The 27,462-nt window shown below is 36.4% G+C and overlaps 1 protein-coding gene across 5 annotated transcripts in view; it reads right to left on the reverse strand.

Moving 5' to 3' along the window:
• The window catches only part of Cfap70 (cilia and flagella associated protein 70), an 88,234-nt gene extending 65,256 nt beyond the window's left edge, over positions 1-22,978 (reverse strand). For 4 of the 5 annotated variants that reach the window (XM_076834230.1, XM_076834227.1, XM_076834229.1 and 1 more), the window contains exons 1-8: positions 22,901-22,978; positions 19,729-19,831; positions 17,998-18,184; positions 7,905-8,003; positions 7,646-7,725; positions 5,431-5,610; positions 3,512-3,694; positions 787-881 (exon numbers count right to left, since the gene is read on the reverse strand). In XM_076834230.1, the coding sequence (XP_076690345.1) occupies positions 787-881; positions 3,512-3,694; positions 5,431-5,610; positions 7,646-7,725; positions 7,905-8,003; positions 17,998-18,184; positions 19,729-19,791 (887 nt within the window). In that variant the 5' untranslated portion in view covers positions 19,792-19,831; positions 22,901-22,978. Of the gene's footprint in view, positions 1-786; positions 882-3,511; positions 3,695-5,430; positions 5,611-7,645; positions 7,726-7,904; positions 8,004-17,997; positions 18,185-19,728; positions 19,832-22,900 lie in introns of those variants that run through there. The other variant, XM_076834231.1, reaches the window with a different exon arrangement.
• Positions 22,979-27,462: the final 4,484 nt, after the last annotated feature.

The raw sequence follows: 27,462 nt of genomic DNA on the forward strand, positions 1-27,462 counted from the left end.
ATTATATTGAACTTCTCTTCAGAAACTATGCAAAGAAAGAAGTGAAGAAAAATTTTTAAGTATTGAGAGAAAAAAAAGCCACCAATTTTTTAAAGGTCAAAGATGCTCATTCAGATTATACATATATTGATAAACCTCTATTTTTCATCTCTCCCTAAACACTAAATTACTGACAGAAAATAAGAGTTACTTACACAATATCAAGTGTCCTATTCTTTGGTAATTAAATCCTGATTTAGTTTGGGTGACAATATATCCATAAAAACAACTTATTTTCTAGCCTTTCTTGCATCTAGAGATGGCCAAAGAAGTGTAAACAGAGGTTACTAGGTTCCAGGGAGGTTCTATAAAGAGGACTAAGAAGGACCTCCTTATAGAACCTCCTTAAAATCCTGTGGCCTTTCCCCTCTTCCAACTTTCTGCCAGGAACATAAATGTGCAGGCTGAAACTCTAGCAGTATTTTGGACCATAAGACAAACTTTTAGATGGAAGGCACATATTAAAGAAGGTAAAGCAAAAAGAAAGATTAAGCCTAGATTTCTGATAACACTGTGCAGCCACTACAGTCCAGTTCTGGATTTCTTTTATATGAAAGAGAAATAAACATACATCTTGGTTAAGCCATCATTACGAGGTACATCTGTTATTAGCAGATGAACACAACGTTTAACTATTTATAGATATGAGCAAGAAAAAGTCTCAAATCATCTTAACTCAAATATAAGTAAAATCAACATTTTTACTCAACATAGGTGTCTTCCCACCTATGATCTTTCTCTTCCTACCTGACAACTGCAGGAGGATCAAGGTAACAGCGACTTTCCAAGTCCCAAATAATCCTTTTCTTTGTGTACTCTGCTTGGTTCCTAAATTCTCTGTCCTATAAAATAATAAGAATAATTTTATTCCATGTGTGTCACATTTTCATCCTACTCAATCTGTGGGGCATTCTTGTAATGGATTTGATTGCAATATTTTATTACTACCACTGTAACTACTATGAAGTATGACCACTATTATAGCTACTACCACCACCTTAAATTTTTCAGGTATTTTACTAATAGAGAAGGTAAGGTATATTACTTACATAATCTATACATCAATCCAGTACTAAGTGCAAAATATTTATTCACATCACCTCAATTAGTGATCCTTATGCAGGGATGTATATTAAAATCCTGTGGAAGCTGGATGAGTTTTTTTGTTTGTTTGTTTGTTTTTTGGTACCAGGAATTAAATTCAGGGGCACTTAACCACTGAGTCACATCCCCAGTCATTTTTCTATTTTATTTAGAGACAAGATCTTGCTGAGTTGCTTAGGGCCTCACTAAGCTGTTGAAGCTGGCATTGCATTCCTCCTACCTCAGCTTCCCAAGTCACTGGGATTATGGGCTATGCCCATGCACCTGGCTTAAAAGTAAATTCTTATATAATCCATCTGGTTTAAGGCTTGGCCATTTCCATAGTTTTAAAGGATTCAAGTGATTCTAATGTGCAATCAGGGTTGAAAACTAGTGATCTAAATTAAAACATAATATAAAATCTAAAGATCTAAAACAATAGAGCTAATCTAAATTGGGTGTGATGGCACATACCTATAATCCAGAAACTCAGGAGGCGGAGGCAGGAGGATCAAGAGTTCAAAGCCAGCCTCAGCAACCCTAAGTAACTCAGTGAGACCCTGTCTCTAATAAAATATAAAGAGGGCTGGGGATGTGGCTCAGTGGTTGCATGCCCCTGGGTTCAGTCCCTGGTAATAAATAAATAAGACAGTTGATCTAAATTAAAATATAAATCTAAGGAAAATATAAACTTTCACCTACCACAATGATAAGAAAAGATACTGCACAATATTTTTTAAATACTGCTAGTTTTATCAGTATTGTTGTAAATATTTACAGTCAGGTAATAATTTCAACCATCCTCATTTTACAACTTGTACTATTGAATAATTCCCCTAATGATTATCAGCTAGTAAAAGAAACATTTGCAAGTGTATTTACACTATTTTCTATGCCACTGAGAAATTATGTGTTGTAATAAAATAGGTTTTAAAAAGAAAGAATAATTTCAAAAACCTGAATGTTCACTAATAAGAAACTAAATAAATTAAACTATGTCCAAACAATGTCATAACATAATGCAAGTTCATAAAAGAAAGAAAAATAATGAAATGCTCATTATGTAGAGATATAAAAAAAAAGTCCAAGATAAAGTGAAACAAAGCAACCTGCATAATGGTGTAACTGTGCACACCTTTACATTTGTGTAAACAAATGATGGGGAAGCAGCACAGGTACGTGTGTATTAGTGTATGAGAATGTATGAGGCAAGAGTTATATTCCCCCTGTTCTCAATATGAGTAAGCACTTCCTATCCCCAGTTTAACAAAACAGAAACACTTCATATCCTAAGAAATAATAGCAGTGTCTTCCTGACTAATTCTAGTTCTGAAAATAGTAAGACTATGAATACTTCCAGTGAATCTGGATTTACTAAAGAAAAACAATTTCATCCCTTTCACTGTGCCAATCTCTGAGGATGTTTCATGACCATTTTAAATCTGATAAACAGTGAAAAAACTGGAGTTTTTCATCATGAACAGACTGTAACTGTGGCGACCCTAGTAATTTTGTGATGTTCCCTTTTAAGTACTTATTATTTTTTTATCTGGTGAGCCAGTCCTTCTGAAATCTGACTCCCTTTTATTCTATGTAAGGAAAATTTCCCCTTAATTTTCTAAATGCTTCTGTCTTTAATCTTCCTTTGACCATTTGTATATTTGCTTTAATTTATTTTTTTAATATTTTTTAGTTATAGGTGGATACAATATCTTTATTTTTATGTGGTGCTGAGGATCAAACCCAGTGTCTCACGCATGCTAGGCAAGCGCTCTACCTCTGAGCCACAACCCCAACCCAGCCACAATCCCAACCCAGCCACAACCCCAACCCTATTTGCTTTTATATGTATAAAAAGTATCTGGAAAGAAACACAAGAAACTGTAATAGAGGTGACTAGGTAATGGGATAGGAGAAGGGTTTAGGAGAAGAGACAGACTAGGAGGGAGATTTTCACTGTATATAATTGAATTTTTTACTTTAAACTGTGAATGAATTATTATGTATTCAAAAAACAAAGAGTAAATTTGACATAAATTACTTGCTAGACTTAAGAAATCAAACTGGGCACAGTGGCATACACCTGTGATCTCAGCTACTCAAAGGCTGAGGATCACAAGTTCAGGACCAGCCTGAGCAACTCACTGAGACCCTGTCTCAAAATAAAACATAAAAAAAGGGGTTGGGGCTATATAGCTCAGTGGTAGAGTGCCCTGAGTTCAATCACCAGCATCCCCCCACACATAGACATTAAAGGGACATTCCCATCAGAATTAGATAGTTAAGTGTTTTGATATATAATTCTTTTATTTTGATAAGTGACAGATGCACATAAACTAGTGATTCGCAAAATGCCCTGAGTTTATCACAAAAACCTGTTCACTTTCACCTCAGGGTGGTTGAGTTCTCCTTCTTCTTCCTCATAGGGACCACCAACAATGTACGCATCAGGAATATTATTAGCTCCTGGAGCCAGAATGTTGGCAATAGGCCATTTTTTGGGTCGGGGAAAAGTTTCTCTTTCCCCTCCAAGCTTCAGTGTTCCATTCTTGAATAAAATGGGATAGTCCTTCTATAGAATAAATACAACAATGAGAAAAAAGTGTAAAAAACTTTGAAAAGGACAAAGTGATTACAGGAATGTCTATTACAAAACATATCTTTTCATGATTATCTGATTCTGTGTAGGGGTATGTGCCCTTCATTGTCTTTATGCCATTTTACTTTTTATAAAATTGTTGATAATGCAAATTATTCTTGTCTATAGTTATGCAAATATACATTTTGTCTAGTGGCAATGTAATTGGTTAATACCCTAAGACTAATAAGTTTTGAATTATTAGAAAAGTTATTTCAGCATTCCTGATACCTACTCATAGGTCACTTCTTCCCATTCTACTGATTCCCTTACTAATTAGTTAAATAAAATCTTTGATAAGACTGTCATTTTGTATATGAGGCAATTACATTTGTTTAAAAATTATCCTTTGAAAAAACAAAATCTGATGATTTTATAGGCATTTATTTTCATATCCTTTAATTTATCTAAAGCTTATTTGCAATGAAAATTAGCAAAAGATAAGAATAGTCAATCTATAGAAAAGCAAATTGAAAAATCCAACATTTAAAAATAAATAAGCTTTGTATAATTAATAATCAGTGAAGCTGGGTGCAGTGGTGCACGCCTGTAATCCCAGTAACTCTGGAGGCTGAGGTAGAAGGATCACAAGTTCAAGGCTAGTTGCAGCAACGTAGCAAGGCCCTCAAAAAAATAAAAATAAAAAGAGCTGGATATGTGACTCAGTGGTTGAGTGCCCTGGGTTCAATCCCCAGTACCAAAAATAAATTAATTAATTAATCAGTGAAATGCATATTAAAGCAACGAAATACCACAGATTGGCAAAAGCAATCAAGTGTTGACAAAATTATGAATGGAAATAGTATTATACATTGTTGATGAGGAATGTAAATTGGTACAAGTATGGAAAGTAATTTTGCAGCCTCTAATAAAATTTAAAATCTACATATGAGAGGGCTGGGGTTGTAGCTCAATGGTAGAGTGCTTGCCTAGCATGTGTGAGGCCCTGGGTTCGATCCTCAGCACCACATAAAAATGAATAAGTAAAATAAAGGTATTATTATGTCCAACTACAACTAAAAAATAAACATTTTTTAAAAAAATCTACATATGAGAAATTTAATAATTCTATTTCTTTGGGTTAAACTTAAAAATCTTTTATAAAAGCCTTACACTTACCGAATAGCAGGATAAGGGCCTTTGAAAATCTGTTACTTCATAACAATAAGAATGCTGACAAAAATTGTCAAAATTAAGGGTGCCAATGGTAATGGAAAAACTGGATAGTCACATGAAAAAGAATAATGTTGTGCCATTACCTAACACAATATACAAAAATTAACTCATACCCAGTTTTTACATTTAGAAATTTGGCTTAAGAAAATAACCTGGAATTAAGAGAAAGCTCTGTATAATAAAATATACTGTATAAAACCCACAAAATACATGCATAACAATAACACATACTGAAATTTTTAAATATCTTACATATATTCTACAATAAGTATATGCTATTAATAAAAATTATATGTAATATATACAATGACCATGTAAATTATAAATATAGAAATATGTATATAAACAGAAATAAACTTTATTTTTAAGTCTAAAATAAATCTCAGCAATTAATAAAATAATGTTTTGAATTAATGCTTAGCTGATGCAGAATCTCAGCCATATGAGTGTAGACACATTTGATGCTATATAAATGTCTGGTGATAGGGCTTTACCTCTCCAAGTGATGGAACCTGCAGACCAACCATGTAGTTCTGCTGAGTCCCTGTTGGAACGAAGGATTCAGGCACGGAGTAGGCACCCTCCAACGTGACCTTCAGTAGATTGCTCCCCACGACTTGTGCTGCAGTCAGTAAGGGCTCTGCCACAGATACTTTAACTTCAAGACTGCATTGCTATAAAAGAATAAAATTAGGGCTGGGTTTGAAGCTCAGTGGTAGAGAGTTTGCCTACAATGCTGAGGCCCTGGGTTTGACCCTCAGCACCATAAAAAAGAAAATAATAAAATCAAGTAGCATTTTAAAAATTGCCATTGGCTTTCATTTTTTCCCCATTATCTCATATCACTGTTAAGCTTAATTAACAGGATTTTGTTAATTAATTTGTTAATTAAAAATAGTAATATTTTCTATATCTCTGACATTTTCACACAGAATATAATACAAAGTAGGTTTAAAATATGTGTTTATTGATAATTAGATGTTTTCACTTTACTATAGCACTAGGGATATAAAGATGAAGATAGTGTTTCTTTCATCATGAAACTCGTATTAAGAGACCTATATACAAAATGCTCTAGTTGAGAAGCACCAAGGAAGATATGAATAATTGATTAATGAGCTAGGGAGGAATTAGAGAAGACATCTGAGTTGAAACTTTTTCTTTTAACTCTTTTTAAAATTTTTAATTGTATATGGACGTAACACCTTTATTTTTATTTATTTTTATATGGTACTGAGGATTGAACCCAGGGCCTCAATGTGCTAGGCAAACGATCACTAAGCTACAGCCCCAGCCCCCCTAAGTTGACTTTTAAAGGATGAATACCAGTTTGCAACCAAGATAAGTAAAGATGTGAAAATAAAACAATTCTGGATCAAAAGAAGAGTTGATGCAAAAGGAGACTGAAACAGTATGGTGTATTCCATTCACGTGTGTAAGAAGTAGTTCAGGATTTAGAACATAAAATACAAGGACAGGAGTGCTGGGAGATATGGTTGAAATAGTGGAAAGTTCCCATTACAAAGATGTCATATGCCCACTAAGGCATCTGGATCTAAACCTGTACACAGTTTAGACTGTACACACTGTATAGAGTGGTGAACCCATGAACCACACCATATACTAAGAAGGGTAAGATAAGAGATGTGATCAAATTCATTGTGGTGTGTGTGTGTATGTGTGTGTTCCTGGGGATTAAACCAAGGGCCTTGTACATGCTAGGCAAGTGCTCTACCATTGAGCTACATGTCCAGTCACCATCAAATTCACTTAAAAAATTTTTTTTTTTAGTTTTTATAGTAGGTATTTTGATATTTTTATTTTACTTATTTATTTTTATGTGGTGCCAAGGATTGAACCCAGCGCCTTACATGTGCTAGGCAAGTGCTCTACCACTGAGCCACAACCCCAGCCCCTCAAATTCACTTTGAAGTCACTGTGCAAGCAGTAGGAAGGGTAAACTGGAGAGAGGAAAAGGCAGATACAAAATTATTGATAATGATTCAGATACGAGATGATGGGGCAATAACAAGCAGGAGTGATTCCAGGAAGAATATGAAGAAATTTAGGAGATGGAAAAGGCTGGATTTAGTGAAAGGTGAATTTGGAAACTGGTTGAGGTTGGGATCTGAGGAATGTGACAGATCCTGGACTCTGATTTCATGGCTGGGTGATGCCACCAATCAAAAGAACTAAGAAAAAAGGAAGAGTACGTTTTAGGAAAGATACTGAGTTTAGACTTGTAATGTTGAATTTTAGGTGCCTATGGGGTAACATTAGAAAGAAATATAGCAGATAGCTATAAAGTATGAATTCTAGAATTCAGGACAGGGATCTGGGATAGAACTGCTGAATTAGAAGTCTTTAGCCAGAGTCAGGCTACATGTCTTTAACATTCATCAGCACACAGCTCAGAAGAATTTTCATAGCTAAGCCTTTCTTATATCTACTCTGGGCAAAACCAACAATATCTGCTCTATGCCCACATGCGCCCCCCCCACCATTTCATCACACTGGGTTATATCCATAGATTATGAGCTCTTAGAAGGTAGGACTTATTCATCTGTTTTCTAGAACCTAGCATTATTGTGCTGTGGGGAAAAAAAAAGGTGACCAATGAATTAGACTCAACTGAATTGAGCCTTATAAGCAGACAGACTCATTATGTTGAATGGAAAGCTGAAATGTTAAAGAGTTAAAACTGATTACCTTAGAACCTGGTCGAGGGGTTTCTAAGGGTGAGCCCTGCACAGGATGCAAAGGAACCACCATTTCAAATGAACTCTCTCCTGTGAAAAGAAGACAAGTTGAGCCAAAGAAGGAAGAGTTAAATTAGTGTTGCAGACAGAAATAAATGTGCTCATATTTTTCTTAAATCCTCCAAATTCATTTAGGCTGTGTTTTGCAACACTTTGCTTCTAAATATGCACTTTCATATTTCTGCTTTTGAGAAAATCATATATCTGACCTTCCAGTAAGGGAAGAAGATCCACCACAGCTTGACCTAGTATTAAGTTCTTCTCATCTTTCTGTTTCTTTTCCTTTTGTAAAACTTCAGTCACAGTTACTAAAAAAATCAAAGCAAATAAAATGAGAACAACTCTAATCACCCATCAGATAACCAAATAAAGCAAATAAATTTAAGTTAAGGAAAATGAACTTGGGCTGGGAACACAGCTCAGTAGCAGAGTACTTGTCCAGCATGGGCAGGCCCTGGGATTCATCCTAAGACAGAACAAAAACAAACAAAAACTGTGTAACCCAAGAAAGCACTAACATCAGTGACTTCCAATGCAAAGTACTAAACAAATTCAGTAATTTTTGAGCTTTTTGCCTACAAGTTATAATAAGAAATGGATTTTATAACATAATCATGCATATACATATGTATAAAGGTAACTGATGTGACTGATGCCAAAATTTCATATAATATTAACCCTTACTACTCAAAAACCTTAAGTACTTTCTGTAGGATAAAAGATCAGTGATTATGATCCCCCCTAAAATGAATTATTTTAGGATAACTAAATTTAAAATCTGAAGTTTGAAAAGCATTAGATCTTTCCATCTTGCCTAGGACAGAGCTTAGGAGACTTTGACAGGATCCCCACAGCACACAAGGATGTACCAGAATTTTCACTAGAGCATTACTTGGTATGCTTAACACTTACTGATGAAATTTTCAAATACACTAAAAAGTGGAATAGCATAATGAATATCCATACAACCATCACCTACATTTAGTAATTGTTAGAAAGTTGTCATATTTGCTTCCTTATATATGATTTTGTTTGCCAAAATACTTTCATCATATTTGCCTTGCTTGATGAAATAGCTTCAAATAAATTATATGCAACGTGACATTTTACTCCTAAATACTAATGTATACAAAGCCACAACATGACATTTTCCTACAAAACTGAAATACTTTGAGCTGGGGTTGTGGCTCAGTGGTAGAGTGCTTGCCTAGCATGTGTGAGGCCCTAGGGATTTGATCCTCAGCACCACATAAAAATAAATAAAATAAAAGTATTAAAAAAATGAAATACTTTTATCACATCTAGCAAATATTTGATAAAATATTAAACATGATTCCTAAAATTCAGCTAATGTCCAGTCTATATTTAGCATTTCCCAATTCCCCCAAATTTATTTTGTAGCTAGTTTTATCAAACCAGGATCCAATCAAAGACCACATGGTTACATTTGGTTGTCAAGTTTCTTAAGTTTCTTTTCATTTAAAAAATTCCTGCTTTCCACATACTTTTCTCCTATGACATTGGCTTGTTGAAGGCACTAGGCCAGTAGTTAAAGAGAACATCACACTGTCTGAATTTATCTTTTTACTTCATGGTATTTGTTTTCAATTACTGTGTTTCCTAGAAACTTAGGTTCAACCTCAGCATTTTCAGCAAAAATAATCTGAGTTGGACAACATATTTGTCTATATAATATACTAACAAACTGTGACCTTTATAACCTGATAGAAATGGCATCTAAGCATAATTGTGTTTCTCTCATTAAAGTGAGACTAAATATTTTTCACATTTTTAAGGACCAGATATGTTTTCTTTACTGTGTAGTTTTCAATGTTTTGTGTTTTTCTATTAGAGTCTTGCTGATATTCTTTTTTTTAAAATTTATTTTTTAGGTGTAGATGGACACAACACAATGCCTTTATTTTTATGTGGTGCTGAGGATTGAACCTGAGTCCCGCCCATGCTAAGTGAGGCTCTACCGCTGAGCCACAATCCCAGCCCCTTGCTGATATTCTTACTGATATAAAGGGAAATGTGCCTTTTGTCAAGAAATTAATTATAAATTGCATCCCAGTTTGTGGCCTGTATTTTATAGTTACTTATGTAAACTGCCCTTTCTTCCACCCTGTGGCTGCAATAGTTATAAAATACTTAAAAATGCTTTGCCATTCTGATTTATTTTTTCAACTCCATGTTTTCTTATAGTACCTACATACTTTAATTTTTCACACATTTTGTCCATCTGTAAATTTTTTGGGCAAAATTTTTTTGGTACCAGGGATTGAACTCAGGGGTACTCGACCACCGAGCCACATCTCCAGCCTTATTTTGTATTTTATTTAGAGACAGGGTCTCACTGAGCTGCTTAGCACCTCGCAGTTGCTGAGGCTAGCTCTGAACTTGCTCTTCTTTCTCAGCCTCCTAAGCCGCTGGGATTACTGCCATTCGCCACCATACCCAGCTGCATATTTTGGCATAATTTTGAGATTAGTTACATTTGTTTTCCAGATAACTCCCCAGATATCCCAGCACTGTTCATTACTTAATCCATCTTTTCTCCCTATGGGAATATACCTAGTTCAACAGTGAAGTGCTTGCCTGGCATGTGTGAGGCCCTGCATCACAAAAAGAGAGTGACAGATCTTTCCCCCCACTGATTTGACATATTATCTGAATTATATGTTAATTTACCAGAAGTACTAGTGACTACATCTGGATATTCCAGTCTGTTCCAGTGAGCTTTATGACTACACATGCCTGTGACTACAATGTTCCATTTTGTTTGTATATTACATTCTATCATATAGAACTAATAACTCATTACCCTTCTTTTCAGAATTTCCTGATCATTCTTACATCAAGAATCTTTTTTTTTCTAAAAAAAAAAAGAATCTTTTTTTCTATAAGAACTCTCAAAAGGGGCTAAGATTGTAGCTCAGTGGTAGAGCCCTTGCCTAGCATGTGTGAGGCATTGGGCTCAGTACCACATATAAATAAATTAAAAATAAAGGTCCATTGACAACTATAAATTTTTTTAAAAAAAAGAACTCTAAAATTAAAAATAAAATAGGGCTGGTAGAATGGTAGAGTGCTTGTCTAGCATATGCAAGGTCTTGGGTTCAATACCCATCTCTGGGAAGAAAAAAAAAATGTTGGCAGTCTTACAAAGATCACAATAAATTTATAAACCGGGAAATGGCATCTTTATAAGGTTGAGCATTCCTAAGAACAGTATGTCTTTCTTTTTATTCAAACTTGTACCTCAACAGCATTTTCTTTAGTTTGTTTGAATCAAGATCCATTTATCTACAACTTTGATTAGCTGATGTCTCTTAGTCTCTTACTCAATAAATTCTACCTCTTTTTAATTTTTCCCCATTTCCATTTTCCAAAATGTTGTCCATTAATCTAAGTTTTCCAAAGTAATGGCAGAATATCCTTTTATAATTTTAAAAATGATTTTCTACTTGTAGTTATGGTCCATTTTCTTCCTAATATCATTGTGTCACTTCATTCTCTTTCCTCCCCTTTTCACCCCTCCCTCCTTCTTCTATGGCTCAATCTTGCCTATTTGTTAGTAATTAAGGTTAGTCTATTTGTTAGTCTTTTTAAGAAGCATTTTTGTTTAGTTAATTCTTGTTTTCCATTTCATTATTTCTTATTTTTTAATCTTAATTTTAAGATACTTTCTTTGGGTTACCCTATTATTATTCTAGCTTCTTGAATTAAATGTTTAAGTCATTTGTTTTCAATCTTCTTATGGTTGTTAAGCACATCAATTTATTTTATATACTTTTTGGTACTAGGGATTGAACTCAGGGGAACTGGACAACTGAGCCACATCCCCAGTCCTATTTTGTATTTTTTTTAGAGACAGGGTCTCACTGAGTTGCTTAGTGCCTCACCATTGCTGAGGCTGCCTTTGAATTCGCAATTTTCCTGTCTCAGACTCCTGAGCCAATGGGATTACAGGTGTGTGCCACCATACCTGGCTAAGCCCATCAATTTATTAAAGATGGGTTTTTAATATGTCACAAATGGCTGGGGATGTAGCTCACTTGTAGCACATGTGCTTAGTATGCATGAGGCCCTGGGTTTGATCCCCAGAACTGCAAAAAATAAAATAGATTATAACTTAAAAATTTTGTGACCATTTTTATATATACAAGAGCTCAAAAATTAGATCCTCTTTCACTATCTGAGAAGACTCAGGCATTGTTATCAAACTCCCATTAACAAAGAGGAAGCTTCCTTTTATTTTATCCTTGTTCAAGGTAAGCCATTCTGTTAGGTGTGCAGTAATAACCCACTGTGGTTTTGATTTGCATCTCTCTAGTGGCTAGTGATGTGGAATTCTTTTTTTCAATACTGAGGATTGAATCCAGGGGTGCTTTAGCAGTGAACTACCTCCCTAGCCCTTTTTGTTTTTCATTTTCACTAAATTGCTGGCCACAAACTTGCAATCCTCCTGCCTCAGCCTGTCATTGGGATTACAGGAGAGCGCCACTGTCTGGTGATGGATGTTGAATATCTTCATGTGTTAAATTGCCATCTGTTTATCTTTGGTGAAATGTCTCATGTCTTTTGCCTATTTTCTGGCTGGTTTGTTTGGGTTGTGATTGTTTTGTGTCACTGTTGACTTTTTAAAATTCTAGATATTCCTGTTTTGTGCTTTGCAAATACTTCCTCTCACTCTGCAGCCTGTCCTCCTAACAATGTCTTTTGAAGAGCAAGAGTTTTTAATTATGACAAAGTCCAATTCTTCCTCTTTTTTTTCCTTTTATGGATAATGATTTGTTCTTCAGTCTAAGAATGCTTTGTCTTACCTTATATCCTGATTTTTCTCCTATGATTTTTTTTCTTAAAGTTCTGTAGCTTTACATTTAATTCTGTGACCTATTTTGAAGCTAGTTATTGTGTTATATGTGAGACATACTGAGGTTCATTTCTTTACCTATAGATGTCCAATGGCCCCAGCATCATTTTCTACAATTAATTGGGTTTGCACTTTCATTTTAAAAAAAAATCAGTTGGACATATTTGGGTCTATTTCTGGATTTCCTGTTCCATTCTACTAATCTATGTATCTGTTTTTCCACTCATACCAACTTTGATTCCTATAGATATATGTCTTAAAATACAGATACTAATTCATCCCAATTCATTCTTTTCCAAAATTGTTCCAGATATTCTAGTTCTTCTGCCTTTCCATATAAATTTAAGAATAATCCTCTCCAGGGGCTGGGGTTGTAGCTCAATGGTAGAATACTTGCCTAGTATGTATGAGGCATTGGGTTTGATCCTCAGCACCAAATAAAAATAAATAAATAAAATAAGGGTATTGTGTCTATCTACAACTAAAAGTATTTTTTAAAGAAGAATAATCTTTTCCATATCTACAAAAATTCTTGCTGGGATTTTTGAGAAGAATGATATTTAACCCATATATCAATGTGGGAAGAACTAATACCTTAAATATGTACAGTCTTCCAGTTTTATACACCATATATCAATTTATCTAGATCCTCTATGATTCATGTATTAGCAGTGTCTAGTTTTCCACATAAATGTCCTATACATGAGGCTGGGGCTGTAGCTAAGTGGCAGAGTGCTTGCCTAGCATGTGTGAGGCACTGGGTTCCATTCTTAGCACTACATAAAAATAAACAAATAAAATAAAGACATCTGTCCATCTACAACCACAAAAAAAAATTTTAAAGGCCTATATATGTATTTTACACTAAATTTTAAGGCAATTACAAAATAGTATTATATTTTTAATATTGATGTCAATGTTTATAACAAGTATACAGAAATATAACTGATTTTTGCACATTCTTTTATCCTGTGATATTGTTTAATTCATTTATTATTTTTTAAGTGTTGTAGATTCCTTGGTATTTTTTTCTACGTGGATCATCATTTCCTCCGCAAATAGCAGTATTTTTACTTCTTCTTTTCAGATCTGTAAGCCTTGTATTTCTTCCCAGATCTCACTGCATCATCTAGGACTTCCAATTCCATGTTGAATTTAGAATGGTGAGAACAGACATCCTTGAATTATTCCTGATCTGGGAAATCATTCATTCTTTCACCATTAAGTGTAATTTCAGTCTTTATCAAGTTGAAAAAAGTTAAAACTATTCATATTTTTTATATATATATATTTTTAGTTGTAGTTGGACACAATACCTTTATTTATTTATTTTTATGTGGGGCTGAGGATCAAACTCAGCGTCTCGCTTGTGCTAGGCAAGTGCACCACTGCTAAGCCACAACCCCAGCCCAATTACTTTATTGTGAATTGGTATTGGATTTTGTCAAATGGTGTTGCTGCATTGACCAATATCACCATGCCTGGCTCATTTTAATATTTTTATTTTTTATTTTTAGTTGTAGTTGGATACAATACCTTTATTTATTTATGTTTATGTGGTGCTGAGGATCGAACCCAGGGCTTCACATATGCTAGGCAAGTGCTCTACCATTGAGCTACAGCCTCAGCCCTCGTTGAAGCATTTTGATCACAGCTTCTTTAAAATCCTTGTCTTACAATTCTAATATATCTGTTATCTTGGTGTTAGCATCTACGACTGCCTTTTAATTTCAGTTTGAGATCTTCCAGTTCTTGGATAACATGATTTTCAGTTGAAACCTGGACTTTTTCTATTTCATACTGAAACTGGATGTTTGTAAAAACTCTGGATCTTTTGTTTTACCTAGCTCTGTCTAAGTTTCAAGAAAAAAAGGGGAGAAAGTGCTGCTTCCTTACTGTTAAGTGGGAGTAGAATTCTCGGTTCCCAACTCAGCCTCCATTGACACCTAAGGGAGGCAGCTCATTATTACTGCTGAGGAGGAATCAGGAGTTCTGCTTCCTTATTTGGTTATCACAGATCGTGCAGTGGTTGTGGACTCTTTAACCCTAGGTGATAATGAAAGTTCTGAACCTGTACTAGGCCTCCTCTGACATCACCCCAGTAGAGTAGAGGGATACCTTGTTAATGACAGTTTATAAGCACAAGGTCCTCAATGTGGTCCTGATCACGAAGGTGAGGGTGGGGGAGCAGGACGGAACAGGGAGAAGACTATTGCCAAAGAAGATGAAGTTCTGGCTCCCTATTTGGTCTTCTCTGGTACCACAAGGGTATTTGGGTACCTTATTACTGCTTTGTGATGGTGGTAGTCTAGACTTCCCACTCAGCTTGGGTTGAGAAGAAAGCCATTTTTTCCTGGAGTACTTGGCTGGAAAAAAGCAGTTATTGCCTAAAAGTTGTCTTATTAGGCTTCCCCTTTCCTGGTGTTTTGAATGGAGAGAGCAAAATTTTATTAGGCTTTTAAAAAATATCTATAGGGGCTGGGGATGTGGCTCAAGCTGTAACATGCTCGCCTGGCACGCGCAGGGCACCGGGTTTGATCCTCAGCACCATATAAAAATAAAATAAAGATGTTGTGTCCACCGAAAACTGAAAAATAAATATTAAAAAATTTTCTCTTTCTCTAAAAAAAATAAAATAAAATAAAAAATAAAAAATATCTATACCCATTGGTTTTTCTAGCTTGCCAACTTCTCCAGCACCAAGTCCGGGACATACATAAGGCAAAAAGAAAATCTAAGGAATTCACCATTATGTCATTCCTCAGTTTCAAGCTTTCTTCTTTCTACCTTTCAGAGTCTCTTATACTTGTTTTATATAAATTAGCCATTTTGAGCTGTACTTAGTAGGAGGAATATAGAAAAATACATCTATTCCATCTTCTCAGAAGAAGCTTTGTTTTAAATTCTTTCTGATTTCTAATGAACGCACTAAAAATTATTAAGGTACTTCTAATTACCACATTAACTATATCTCATGGATTTTGTTTTGTGGTGCTGGGCCTCATGCATGGTAAACAAGTCTCTACCACCAACTTACAACCCCTGCCCTTCGACAAGTTTTGACAATGCTTTGCAATTTTTATAATGATTCTTCTTTGTCACATGAATTATTCATGAGTGTTTTTAAATTTCCATGTGGATTTTTAAAAAATCTTCTTTGCATTGATTTCTAATTTTCTTATCTATTGTATTTTGGCCAGAAAACTTAGTCTGTTAAGATTAATATGCTAAGATTCTTTGGTAGTTGGTAGGACTTGATTTACAGCCTATAATGTGGCCAGTTTTTAGTATGTTTCTTGTGTGTTCCTAAATGTTCCTGTGTGTTTTAATAAAACATTTTTTTTTTTTTTAGTTTTAGATGGACATAATACCTTTATTTTATTTTTATGTGGTACTGAAAATCAAGCCCAATGCCTCACATGTGTTAGGCACTCTACCACTGAACTATAACCCCAGTTCCAAAATATATTCTTTAATAGCTGGCACAAGCCTACAACTACTAATTCTTAAGGGAGGCTCATTTCTATTTTAGAGATAATGGTGAGCCGATTTATTTTTTCCCTAGACCGTTCTTTTTAGGAGTCTTAGCTTGTGGTAGGGAGGTGGTCTCAGTCTCAATTCTTCATCTATAGCAGTCCAAGATTTTTGTCCTTGTAAGAGCTTTAAAACCCAAGCCCGTGGGCTGGGGATGTGGCTCAAGCGGTAGCACGCTCACCTGGCATGCGTGCAGCCCAGGTTCGGCCGAAAACTAAAACATAAATATTAAAATTCATTCTCTCTCTCTCTCTCTCTTTAAAAACAAACAAACAAACAAAAAAAAAAACAAGCCTGTAGGTTTTAGAGTACTGCCCTCTCCCCCAACACCAACACTACCACCATTTATACATCAATGGCAGCTGTTCAAGTTTCCCAGGTGTTAATTCTTGCTTTGCTTCTGTGAACAAAGGGGTTTCCCTTTCTTTGTATTTTTCTCTCTTTCCATTTTTTTGGGGGGTGGGGTTTCAAACCCAGTGGTGTTTTACCACTGAGCCACATAGCCAGTCCTTTTCTTTTTTTTTTTTTTTTAATCTTGAAACACCGTCTCACTAAGTTGCTAAGGCTGTCCTTGAACTTGGAATCCTCCTTCCTCAACCTCCCCAGGCACTAAGATTACAAGGGTGCACAAACGGTGCCCAGTGTCTCTGGTTGCACAAAAAGAATATTCAGTTCTGTTTTTCCCATCCAACATACTTGTGAAGAATGCAATCAGGATTACTCCTCCTATTTGGGATAGCAAAGAAACACAGAACAAAGAGAGAAGAAGGTACTTGGGAGAGAGTGTGGGTCAAATGGTGACTGATTTCTTAGACTCCTTCTCTAACAATTATGAATTTGGTGCTCTGATGTGGGGACCTGAAGATGTGGTCCCACAGCCCCAAGTGATTCTTATGGAAAGAAAGATACAGGATCAGAATACTGAAAATCTAGAATACTATATACATTTCCAGTTCTCACCTAAGTTTGGGGATCCTGGAATCTGGGTTCCAGAAAGCATCCCAGAGGTATAATTAAAAAATTACAAAATGAAAGAAGATAGCAGATTAAAACAGAACAAAACCAAAAAAGTTTTAGACTAGTAAACAGATACAACACATTACAACAGGGACAATACTGCATATTTTGAAATCATAAAGGTAAGGAAGAAAGGATATATTAACCATCCATCCCTCTATTTCATTCCTTCAACAAAGGAATGCACTAGAAAGTCTAAAAATACTGAGAGTTCAATCTTTTTTTTTTTTTTAAGAGTGAGAGAGGGGAGAGAGAGAGAGAGAGAATTTTTAATATTTGTTTTTTAGTTATCGGCGGATACAACATCTTTGCTTGTATGTGGTGCTGAGGATCGAACCCGGGCCGCACGCATGCCAGGCGAGCGCGCTACCGCTTGAGCCACATCCCCAGCCCGAGAGTTCAATCTTGATAGTTCAATCAAAAGCACCTACTCTAGCAAGAAAGGCAAATGAATAATGGCTACACTACATGGTGAGTATACAAAAGAACAGATATAGGTGCCTGATAAAATATAGGATGCCCAGTTAAATTTAAATTTCAAATAAACAATGAATAATGACACATATTTTGCTTTTTTCCCCCATTTTTTCTAAGTTTGGCAACCTTAAATAAAGGAATACAAAGGAGAGGGAATCCCAACTCTATGCAGAGGATAAAGACTGCAAAATTCAGGCAAATGTCAAAGGTTTTTGATTAAAATTGATTAAATTAATAGGTCCTGGTGACTGTTGCCAAATCAGACAGGACTCAAAGTATACTTCATTATTCTTAAAGTCAGGGGATAAGGCATATTCAACTGTCATCTATTAGGCATCTCAGAATCTTCTCATATAATACTCATATAACTAACATTTTTTAGAATCACAAGGACTTACAGAATATAGGATTGTGAGCGAGGTCATTCAAAGTGATTCCTCCTTCAGGATTGAACTCAAAACTGCTAGTGAAGTTGTATTTTGCAGTTCCCTCTGAAGAGACAGTAATTTTTGCAGAGTCTCCCAGAGTCACCTGATTGAATTCTGCTCGAACAAAAGTAACTGGAGTATCTCCTTTGTAACCTTTCTGTTGGCAGAAACATCACTTTATAATTAAATTCAAACAGAGACATTTCCTACACATCTGACAACCCATTTTGACTTAAGATAAATAGCATTTTCTTTTCTTCTTCTTTTCCCTAACAAGCTATATCACAAAAACAGGGAAAGCAGAAAATCATTATAAACAAATTTATTTATAGCTAAATGTAATATTCCATTTAAATATCATTATTAAAGTTTTAAAATTTTTTTGTAGTTGTAGATGGACAGAATGCCTTTATTTTGTTTATTTTTATGTGGTGCTGAGGATTGAATTCAGTGCCTCATGTATGGTAGGCAAGTGCTCTACCACTGAGCCCCAGCCCCAGCTTATATTAAAGTTTTTTAATATAACATTTATTGTGTTTTGTCTGACTTTAAAAGTATATTGTGGGGGGCTGGCAATGTGGCTTAGTAATAGAGCACTTGCTTAGTATGCAGAAGGCCTGGGTTCAATCACCAACATTGGCAAAATGAGAAAATCAGAGGAAAATGAATTGCCTATAATCTTACTCTAACATGTAAGCATTATTAATACATTAGTATATTTTAGTATTTTGCTGTAAATATACATTTTTATACACACATTTTAAAACAAGTGGAGTTTACTAATTATATCTTCTTTTGGAACAAGCTTTTTAAAGTTCATAATCCTGAATATTTTTTCATTATTCTCTTAATTTTGTTTTCAGTACTGGGGATTGAACCCATAGTCCCACAAATGCTAGGCTCTACCATTAAGCTATATCCCAAACTTGTTTTTTAAACCTTATGTTGAAACAGGGTCTCACTAAATTGCTCAGGCTGGCCTCCAACTTGCAATTCTTTTGCCTCCGGCTCCCAAGTGGCTGGGATTAGAAGTGTGAGCCACCAAGCCCAGTCTATTCTCCTACTTTTAAGCAGTAACTGTGGTTTTATTATTTAAATTCACCAAATGAAATTAATCACAAATGAAACTCAGAATTCAGATCCTTCTCAAAATAAAGGGGAAAAATTAATATATGAACTGCTATCCACAAAAACTAAAGCTAATCTTGATTCAACTCTGCTAAATTTAGTACTCAAATTGCCAGGTATATTATTTTATTTTTTAAAATATTTAGTTGTAAATGAACACACAGTATTTTTACTTATTTTTATGTGGTGCTAAGGATTGAACCCAGTGCCTCACATATGCCAGGCAAGCACTTTACCACTGAGCTAGGTATTTTAGACACATAGTAATGTAATGTGACTTGCTGATTATAGATTACAAATAAGAAACACCGAGGATGAAATTGCTATGCAAAGGGAGGGAGTTTGGAGGTACAAAATGACACAAAAACTCCATTCCTGAGCTAGGGTTGTAGCTCTGTGGTAGAGCGCTTGCCTAGCATATGTGAGGCACTTGGTACAATTCTCAGCACCGCATATAAATAAATGAATAAAATAAAGTTTCATCAACATCTAAAAAAAAAAAAAAAAAAAACTCCATTCCTCCCTTGATACTCCCCAACTAGGGACTTTGCACATTTCCAAAAGAAACTTTACCAAATCATATCCATCTGTCACAGTGATCTGCACCAGTCTACCTCCTGTTGGCACCTGTTCCATATCAGTAATTGGGCAAAGTTCTTCTGTTCTCCTTTGGTCTCTGTAAAGAAAATAAATGAAACTGTCCCCTCATTACATCATGAACTGTACCAGGGGAGAACCTAAGAATATGCCATAGTCTAGCCTTCTGTTTTCCCCTTCCTAACTTTCAAGGCTGGATAAGAAGTGCTTCAGGGAAGCTGGTCACAATCGTAATTCCACTGGTTAGTGTTTAAAATATTCTTTATACATACAACTAATGTATAATGTACAAATTATCATGAAACAGAGAGTAGGTACACTATCTCCCCATCTCCCATTCCCCACATTCTTCACAATGTTCTTTGGTAATTTTTTTTCAATCTGTAAAGCCATCTCAAAGATTTATTTCTGTTTTACAAAAATGTACTTTGAGAGCAAGAAATATACCCTATCATAAAATGATAATCCTTTGGAAAAGATCCTGACATGTCTCTAGCCAGATATATATTTTTAATTATTTTATAATACTAAGGACATAATTTCAAAAGCAGATTGTACATCAGTTTTTTTTTTTAAGGTCATGTTTTCTATTCAAGGAGGAGCTTATTTATGCAATTCAAACATTTGCTAAGAACATACGATGCCAAGTTTATCTAGGGCTGGTGATAAAAACAATATAGGACTCCTTGCACCCTTCAGATGTTACAATTATTCTCTCTCTTCCTAGCTACTCCCTCATTTTTCCAGTTGCCTAAAGTTTCAGATCATTTGTTCAAAATCACATCTCTGGGCTCTTTCAGGGCCTAAGTGGCATCGGCAATTTCCTTATTAAGTATACATTTAAAATGCCATTTTGTATTAGTCCCTTTCTTTCTTTTATAATAGTACCATATAAATTAAAACTTAGTTTCCCTTCTGCTAGACTATAACAAAAGCCTCTTAACTGGTGTCTCTGACTCCATTTTATAAAAATTCTATTCCATTCCATTTCTGTCAAAATCATTAATTGAGCAAACAAGGAATTTAAGATCTAGTGAGAAGGAGAGACATAAATAGGCTAAGAGTTTTATAGTCTGTGTAATGGATGCTGTGACAAAAGAACAGTAAAGTGGGGGAAGGGGACATAGGTGAGGAAAGGAGGAAGGAAATTAACTGTGTTTTTTTTTTTTGGGAGGTGGGGGGTTCTGGGAGTTGACTTAGGGGCACATAGCCACTAAGTCACATTCCCAGCTTTTAATTTCTTACTTTCAGACAGGGTCTCACTAAACTGCTTAGGGTCTCATTTAGTTGCTGAGGCTGACTTTGAACTTGTGATCTTCCTGCCTCGGCCTTCCAAGCTGCTAGGATTACAGGTGGAAACTAACTGTTGATTATGGCCTACTATATGCCAAATGTGCCAAGGGCATTACATATGTTATCTTATATGTATCCATTCTTCCAAGTGACTCTTAAATTGCCATTTTAGAGAACAAGAAACTGAGCTTCAGACAAGTTTGTTATTTAGCAGCCCATCATACAGAAAGAAAGTGCTGAAGCTGGAACCTAGCTGGATTTGAAAGTATATGCATGAGTGTGCATGCCAGGAAAATCTCCTTGTAGGAGGTGACCTGGAACTAAAAGAACAGACAAAAATGAAGGATGTTCCAAGCAGAAAGAAGACTGTAAAAGATTCAGAGGGAAAGGAAGGAAGAAAGAAAGAAAGTAAGTTAGTCAAGTAGCTCAGTAGCTTGTACCACTGAATAATACAGAGAAAATGAGATCAAAGAGACAAACAGAGATGGGCATAGTAGCACACACCTGTAATCTCAGGAGCTGGGGAGGCTAAGGGAGGAGGATCATGAGTTCAAAGCCAGCCTCTGCAACAGTGAGGAGCTAAGCAACTCAGTGAGGTCCTGTCTATAAATAAAATACAAAATTGTGGCTCCAGATGTGGTCAAGTGCCCTGAATTCAATTCCTGGTACCCCATGGCCACAAAAAAAAAAAAAAAAGACAAGCAGATAAATACCATATTAAAGTACAGATCTAATATCTAATGATATCACTTGTATCCTCTCATCTACCAAATAAAACTGTGACATTATATTCAAAGCCCTCTAGGCTCCAGCAGTACCAAAGTCCCCTCACCTAGCCTATGCTCTGGCCTAGTCCTTTTCAAAGATTACCTGCGCTTAGTCATTTGTACCTTTGCCTCTTTTCTTCCTCTGGAACTACCCCTCTTTTTTCCCTCATTCCAACTCTATATTGACAAAAATGGCTCAAATGCCTCCAACTCTAACGTTCCGCTGTCCCCACTATTTTAGCACTTTATACATTTCTTGTGACATGTATCACAAGCTGTCTTGTTTATGAGGACTGGGGCCTCACACAAGCTAAGCAAGCGCTACCACTGAGCTACAACCCCACCGCAGGACTGGAGATTTAAAAGATCTTTCTTACTTAATAACTACATGACCCTGGGCAAATGCGTAACTTCTTTGGGTCTTAGTTTTCACTTTCTGTAAAATGTATATCTTGCTATTTGTTTCACCTTTGTTGTGAATATTCCGTAAAACAATAAAACTGTTTACCCTATGAGGCACAGCACGAATGGCATTATTAATATGCCCAGCTTTTTTTGAAAGCTCAATTACACTCTTGAAGACAAGCAACCTTAGTTACATTCAGAACCTGAGTGCCTGGCTACATGCTTGGTACACAAGGTATCTTTCGCGGCATATCCGAATAATGAAGGAAAAAAATCGGACTAATTACAAGTTGTGGTCAGGTGAAGTGGGCCTAGGCTCTTGTTGCCCCCAACAAGTCACCCATTTTTTGTCATCTGATCAGAATCTGCAAGGCAAGGGCTGAATTGGAAACAGGTGAGACGAAGGAAGCGCTGTGACTGGTTCTAGTCTGGGAACCCGCGCAGTGGGCGTTAAGGGTCAATCTCCAGCCGAGCTGCAACGCGACCTTCGCCCGCCCCCGGGAGGGGGTGCTGCGGTGACGCGAGAGTCCGTTCTTGGGGGGTCGGTAGAGTTTCGGTCTGTACCGAATTTTAAGCCTGGCCTTAGCGGAGGGAGAAGATTGGGGTGACCGGGTGTAGTATGGTACACGGCCAGGACGTGAAAGTCGTGAAGAGAGGGTTATCTGCAGAGGAATAATTCTTACCTGCCGCCGTTCTGATTAAGTTTTTCACTATAGCAACCAAGTAACTGTCGCGAGAACTCATTTTCTGCAACCGCCACAAGCTTATTCCAAGGCTCGCGATAAGTTTTCAGACCAGAAAGCAGGGAGAGGGATGTTAGGTGAGTTTCTGCGCCTGCGCCCCGCAGTCCGCGCCCCAGGCCAGCTCAGCGCTCTAGCTAATCCGGTCCTCTCCCAATTTAACTTGACAGAAGTTTTAGTTAAACACACGGTGTCTACTTTTCGATTTTGATTTCTTGACTCTTATTTCAGTATTCCTCCATAAGTTGGGAAGAAAAACGAAAAGCTAAAGTCTTTATTAAATAAAGACTTTATTTGTCTCTATTTGTTTGGAGGCGGGCGTGGTGGCAGAAGCCTGCAATCCCAGGCAGTTCAAATTGCCTCCGCAATTTAGCAAGGCCCTAAACAACTCAGTGAGATCCTGTCTCTAATAAAATATAAAAAAGGCTGGATGTAGTTCAGTGGTTAAGTTCCCCTGAGTTCAATCCTTGGTACAAAAAAAAAAAAAGTGGAGCGTTTTTGGCCAGGCGCAGTGGCCGGCACCAATAGCCCCAGCTGCTGCAGAGACAGAGGAAGGAGAATTTGAGGGCGGCCTGCGCAACACAGACACTATGTAGATAAACAGATCATTTTAATCTTTCTCTGGGGTCAATACAGATAAGACACTATTTTAAAAGCCTGACTGCTGATGAATGTAAATGGTTCTGCTTCTAGGTGCTTGGTATTTGTACAATAAACAGACAAAGTAAATAATGCTAATGCAAGTTTTTAATACATTTGAAATTCAACATTAGAGAGCTGAAAAAGAAAAATATGATAGTAACAACAATTAAAGTGGGCTGGGGTTGTGGCTCAGTGGTAGAGTGCTCTCCTAGCGCGTGGGAGGCCCTGGTTTGGATCCTCAGCACCACATATAAATAAATAAATCAAAGGTATTCTGTCCAACTACAACTAAAAAATAAATACTAAAACAACAACAAAACCTAAAAGTATCCACCAGTGGAGGATTGGATCTGAAGATGGAAGGAGACCCTCATCTTTATACAGATTACATGTATGATGATGTGAGGGTCAGGGAAGAAATGTGTCACATTAGATTGGGTAGAGAGAAGTGATGGGAGGGAAGGGGAGAAGGGGGGATAGGAAGGGTAGTAGAATAAAATAGACAATAGTATTGCTGTATGTATATATGTGACTGTATGACCAATGTAATTCTGCAACCTGTACACTCAGAAAAATGAGAAATTATATCCCATTTGATTCAAACGTATGATGTCAAGATCATTGTACTGTCATGTGTAACTAATTTAAAAAAATTTTAAAAATTTAAAACAAATAAATTGGTATTCACAAAATGGCATCTTAGAAGTAGTCAAAATGAATGAACTACAGTTACACATAACATGGATGAATCTTACCATATATACAACTTAAAAATGTTGGAGTGTTGAGAATCAGCTTGAAGGGACACCTGTTGGCCAAATTATGGGCAATATAAGCATCAAAGCAAAAAATTGACAATAATGGACTCACTGAACAAAATAGGAATATGCAAATCCACAATTGCATAAATAATGGAAAGAAAGGAAAATTCTTTCAGTAGAATATCAACCCAGGAGTGTAGAGAGAATGATAAAGAATATTTGACAACCACTATAAAGAAGGATGATACTGCAGGAGTCTTCAATGAATACTAAGGCTGATGGGTGGAAATTTGATAAGGAAAAGGACATTGGCAGATCCTGGGATTCTTCCTCATGAAATATTAACCGGTTATATAGGAGAAAACAATGAATCAGAATAGCCATATAATCAGTATATGGAGGTTTTATTACCAGTGTTGGGAGGACTCTACTTCATGTGCCTCCTGATGAGTGAGATGCACTGAAAAAAGCAATGCATCTTTTTAATGGTATTCCTTCTATTAGGAATGGTGGTAAGTCATCCCATAGACCTGTTTTCCCCAACCCTGTCAGAACTGAGGATAGAGGTCATGTATGCTAGGTAAGGGTTCTGCCACTGAGGTAGTCTCAGCTCAAGGCCTTTTTTTTTTTTTAATTTGTTTTTTTTTTTTTTTTGAGTCATTAAGTTTTTTTTTTTATTGGTTATTCAAAACATTACAAAGATTGTTTATGGAGGTTTTATTACCCAACCCTGTCAGAACTGGGGATAGAGGTCATGTTTGCTAGGTAAGGGTTCTGCCACTGAGGTACATTCTCAGATCAAGGCCTATACTCTAACACTGTCAGAAATGAAAGATGAAACTTCTCCAAATGAAGATTCCGATGAAACATACAGCGAAAAGCAACATGTATTGCTGTATAGCATTCTGGACCATAAAGGAAAAAAGACATCGTTAAGACATGAATCAGTCAGGTGCGGTGGCGCAAACCTGTAATCCCAGTGGCTGGGGAGGCTGAGGCAGGAACATCACAAGTTCAAAGCCAGCCTTAGCAAAAGTGAAGTGCTAAGCAACATGGTGAAACCCCATCTCTACGTGAAAATACAAAATAAGGCTGGGAATGTGGGTCAGTGGTCGAGTATCCCTGGATTCAATCCCTAGTACGAAAACAAAAACAATCTTTGTAATGTTTTGAATAACCAATTAAAAAAAAAAACAAAACTTAATGACTCAAAAAAAAAAACAAATTAAAAAAAAAAAAAAAAAAACATGGACAAAATGTGGACAGACTCCATAGATTGGATGGTAGCCTTGTAGCACTATTGATTTCCTCCAGTGGAAGGTTGTTTGATGTTATGAAGGAGAATGTCCTTGTTTAGGGGAATATACAGCGAAATGTTTAGAAGTACTGAGACATGTTTTTGGATTGCTTTCTTGGCCTTCAGAAGATCCAGAAAAAGATCATTAACAAGAGATAGTTTGCACACACATGCATGCAAACATACCCACAGTGAGCAAAAGAGTAAATGTAATAAACTATTATTTGGAAATCTGGGTGAAAGGGACCAAGTTCCTTGTACAATTTTCAAATGCTATGCATTTGAAATTTCAAAATCATTAAAATGCTCATACAGGGCTGGGGTTGTAGCTCAGTGGTAGAGCGCTCACCTAGCATGGGTGAGGCCCTGGGTTCGATCCTCAGCACCACATAAAAATAAATAAATTAATTAAAGATATTGTGTTCAACTACAACTAAAAAATAAATATCAAAAAAAAAAAAAAAACAAACATGGGGCTGGGGCTGGGGCTCAGAGGAATAGTGCTCGCCTACCATGTGTGAGGCATTGGGTTCCATCTTCAGCACCACATAAAAATAAAGATATTTTGTCCACCTATAACTAAAAAATATTTTTTAAAAAAAACGCTCATACACACACCCACCTGTCCATGGAAAATTTCTTGCTTAGGATATTGATTTACCAGAATCATACTTTAAAATAAGTCTTATTTATACTAATAAAACACAAAAGCTATAAAGTTGTAGGGTTGTAGGTAATAAAAGTCCTTAAAAACCTTGGGCTGTAGCTCAATGTTACAGCACTGTGTTTAGTATTTCAAAGTCCCTGGGTGTAATTCCTAGGAACACACACAAATAAAAAACATAAAACCATGGTACTATTGAATAAGACATTTCATTTTTTCCCAGAGGACTATGGGTGAATATGCAGTAAGACAGCCATCCCACTTGGGCATGACAATAAACTAGAGTTAGGGCCAAGAATATGGTGAAGAATTCTTCTGGAAATCACTATGAAGCAGTTGCAGTGGAGATGGGCTTACTGAGGTGAAGAGCTGATGGGGCTGTTGTGCAGAGACCAGTTTCTTAATGAGGTGGGCAAGTGGCTGGGGGCCTGGCCTGCTTGCTCTGCAGGCAGATGCTCAACTTCTTGCTCTGTACATGCCCACTGCCAGTTCAAGGCAATGCCTTCCACCACTGCCTCTTCTTTCATTGCCTTAAGAGGTGATGCTGTGCTGCTCTGCAAGTTTTTAGGCAGGGCATCTTCTAATAATCTTCTCCCAGAAACAAAAGAACTTGTCTCCAACTTCTGTCTGAAACTCATCTTCGCAGAGTTTGAGGCTGTTTAGGCCCCAAATCATATTCCAGATGTCACTAGGCACATTACTGCAGCAAGGAGCATCAGAATCTAGACCTGCATAGTGACGAGATTAATCGTCTTCAACTTTCAAATTTACAGTTATTTCCAATGGTACTTAGCAGTGGCCACTTTGTATTCATTTTTCCCCCTTGTGTATTAATTTCTGATAGGAAGAGCAAATATTTTTGGTAGTGGTGGTACTAGGGATTTAACCCAGAGAGATCCACCACTGAGTTACATCCCCAGCCCTTTAAAATATATATATTTTTTAGGTGTAGTTGGACACAATACCTTTATTTTATTTATTTATATGTGGTGCTGAGGATCAAATCCAGGGCCTCGCATGTGCTAAGTGAGCACTTTACCACTGAGCCACAACTCAAGCCCTCCCAAACCCTCTTTTGAAGCAGGGTCTCACTAAATTTGCCCAGAATGGCCTGGAACTTATGAGCCTCCTGCCTCAACTT

The sequence above is a fragment of the Callospermophilus lateralis genome, chromosome 15 (genome assembly GCF_048772815.1).
Source record: "Callospermophilus lateralis isolate mCalLat2 chromosome 15, mCalLat2.hap1, whole genome shotgun sequence".
NCBI lineage: Eukaryota > Metazoa > Chordata > Mammalia > Rodentia > Sciuridae > Callospermophilus > Callospermophilus lateralis.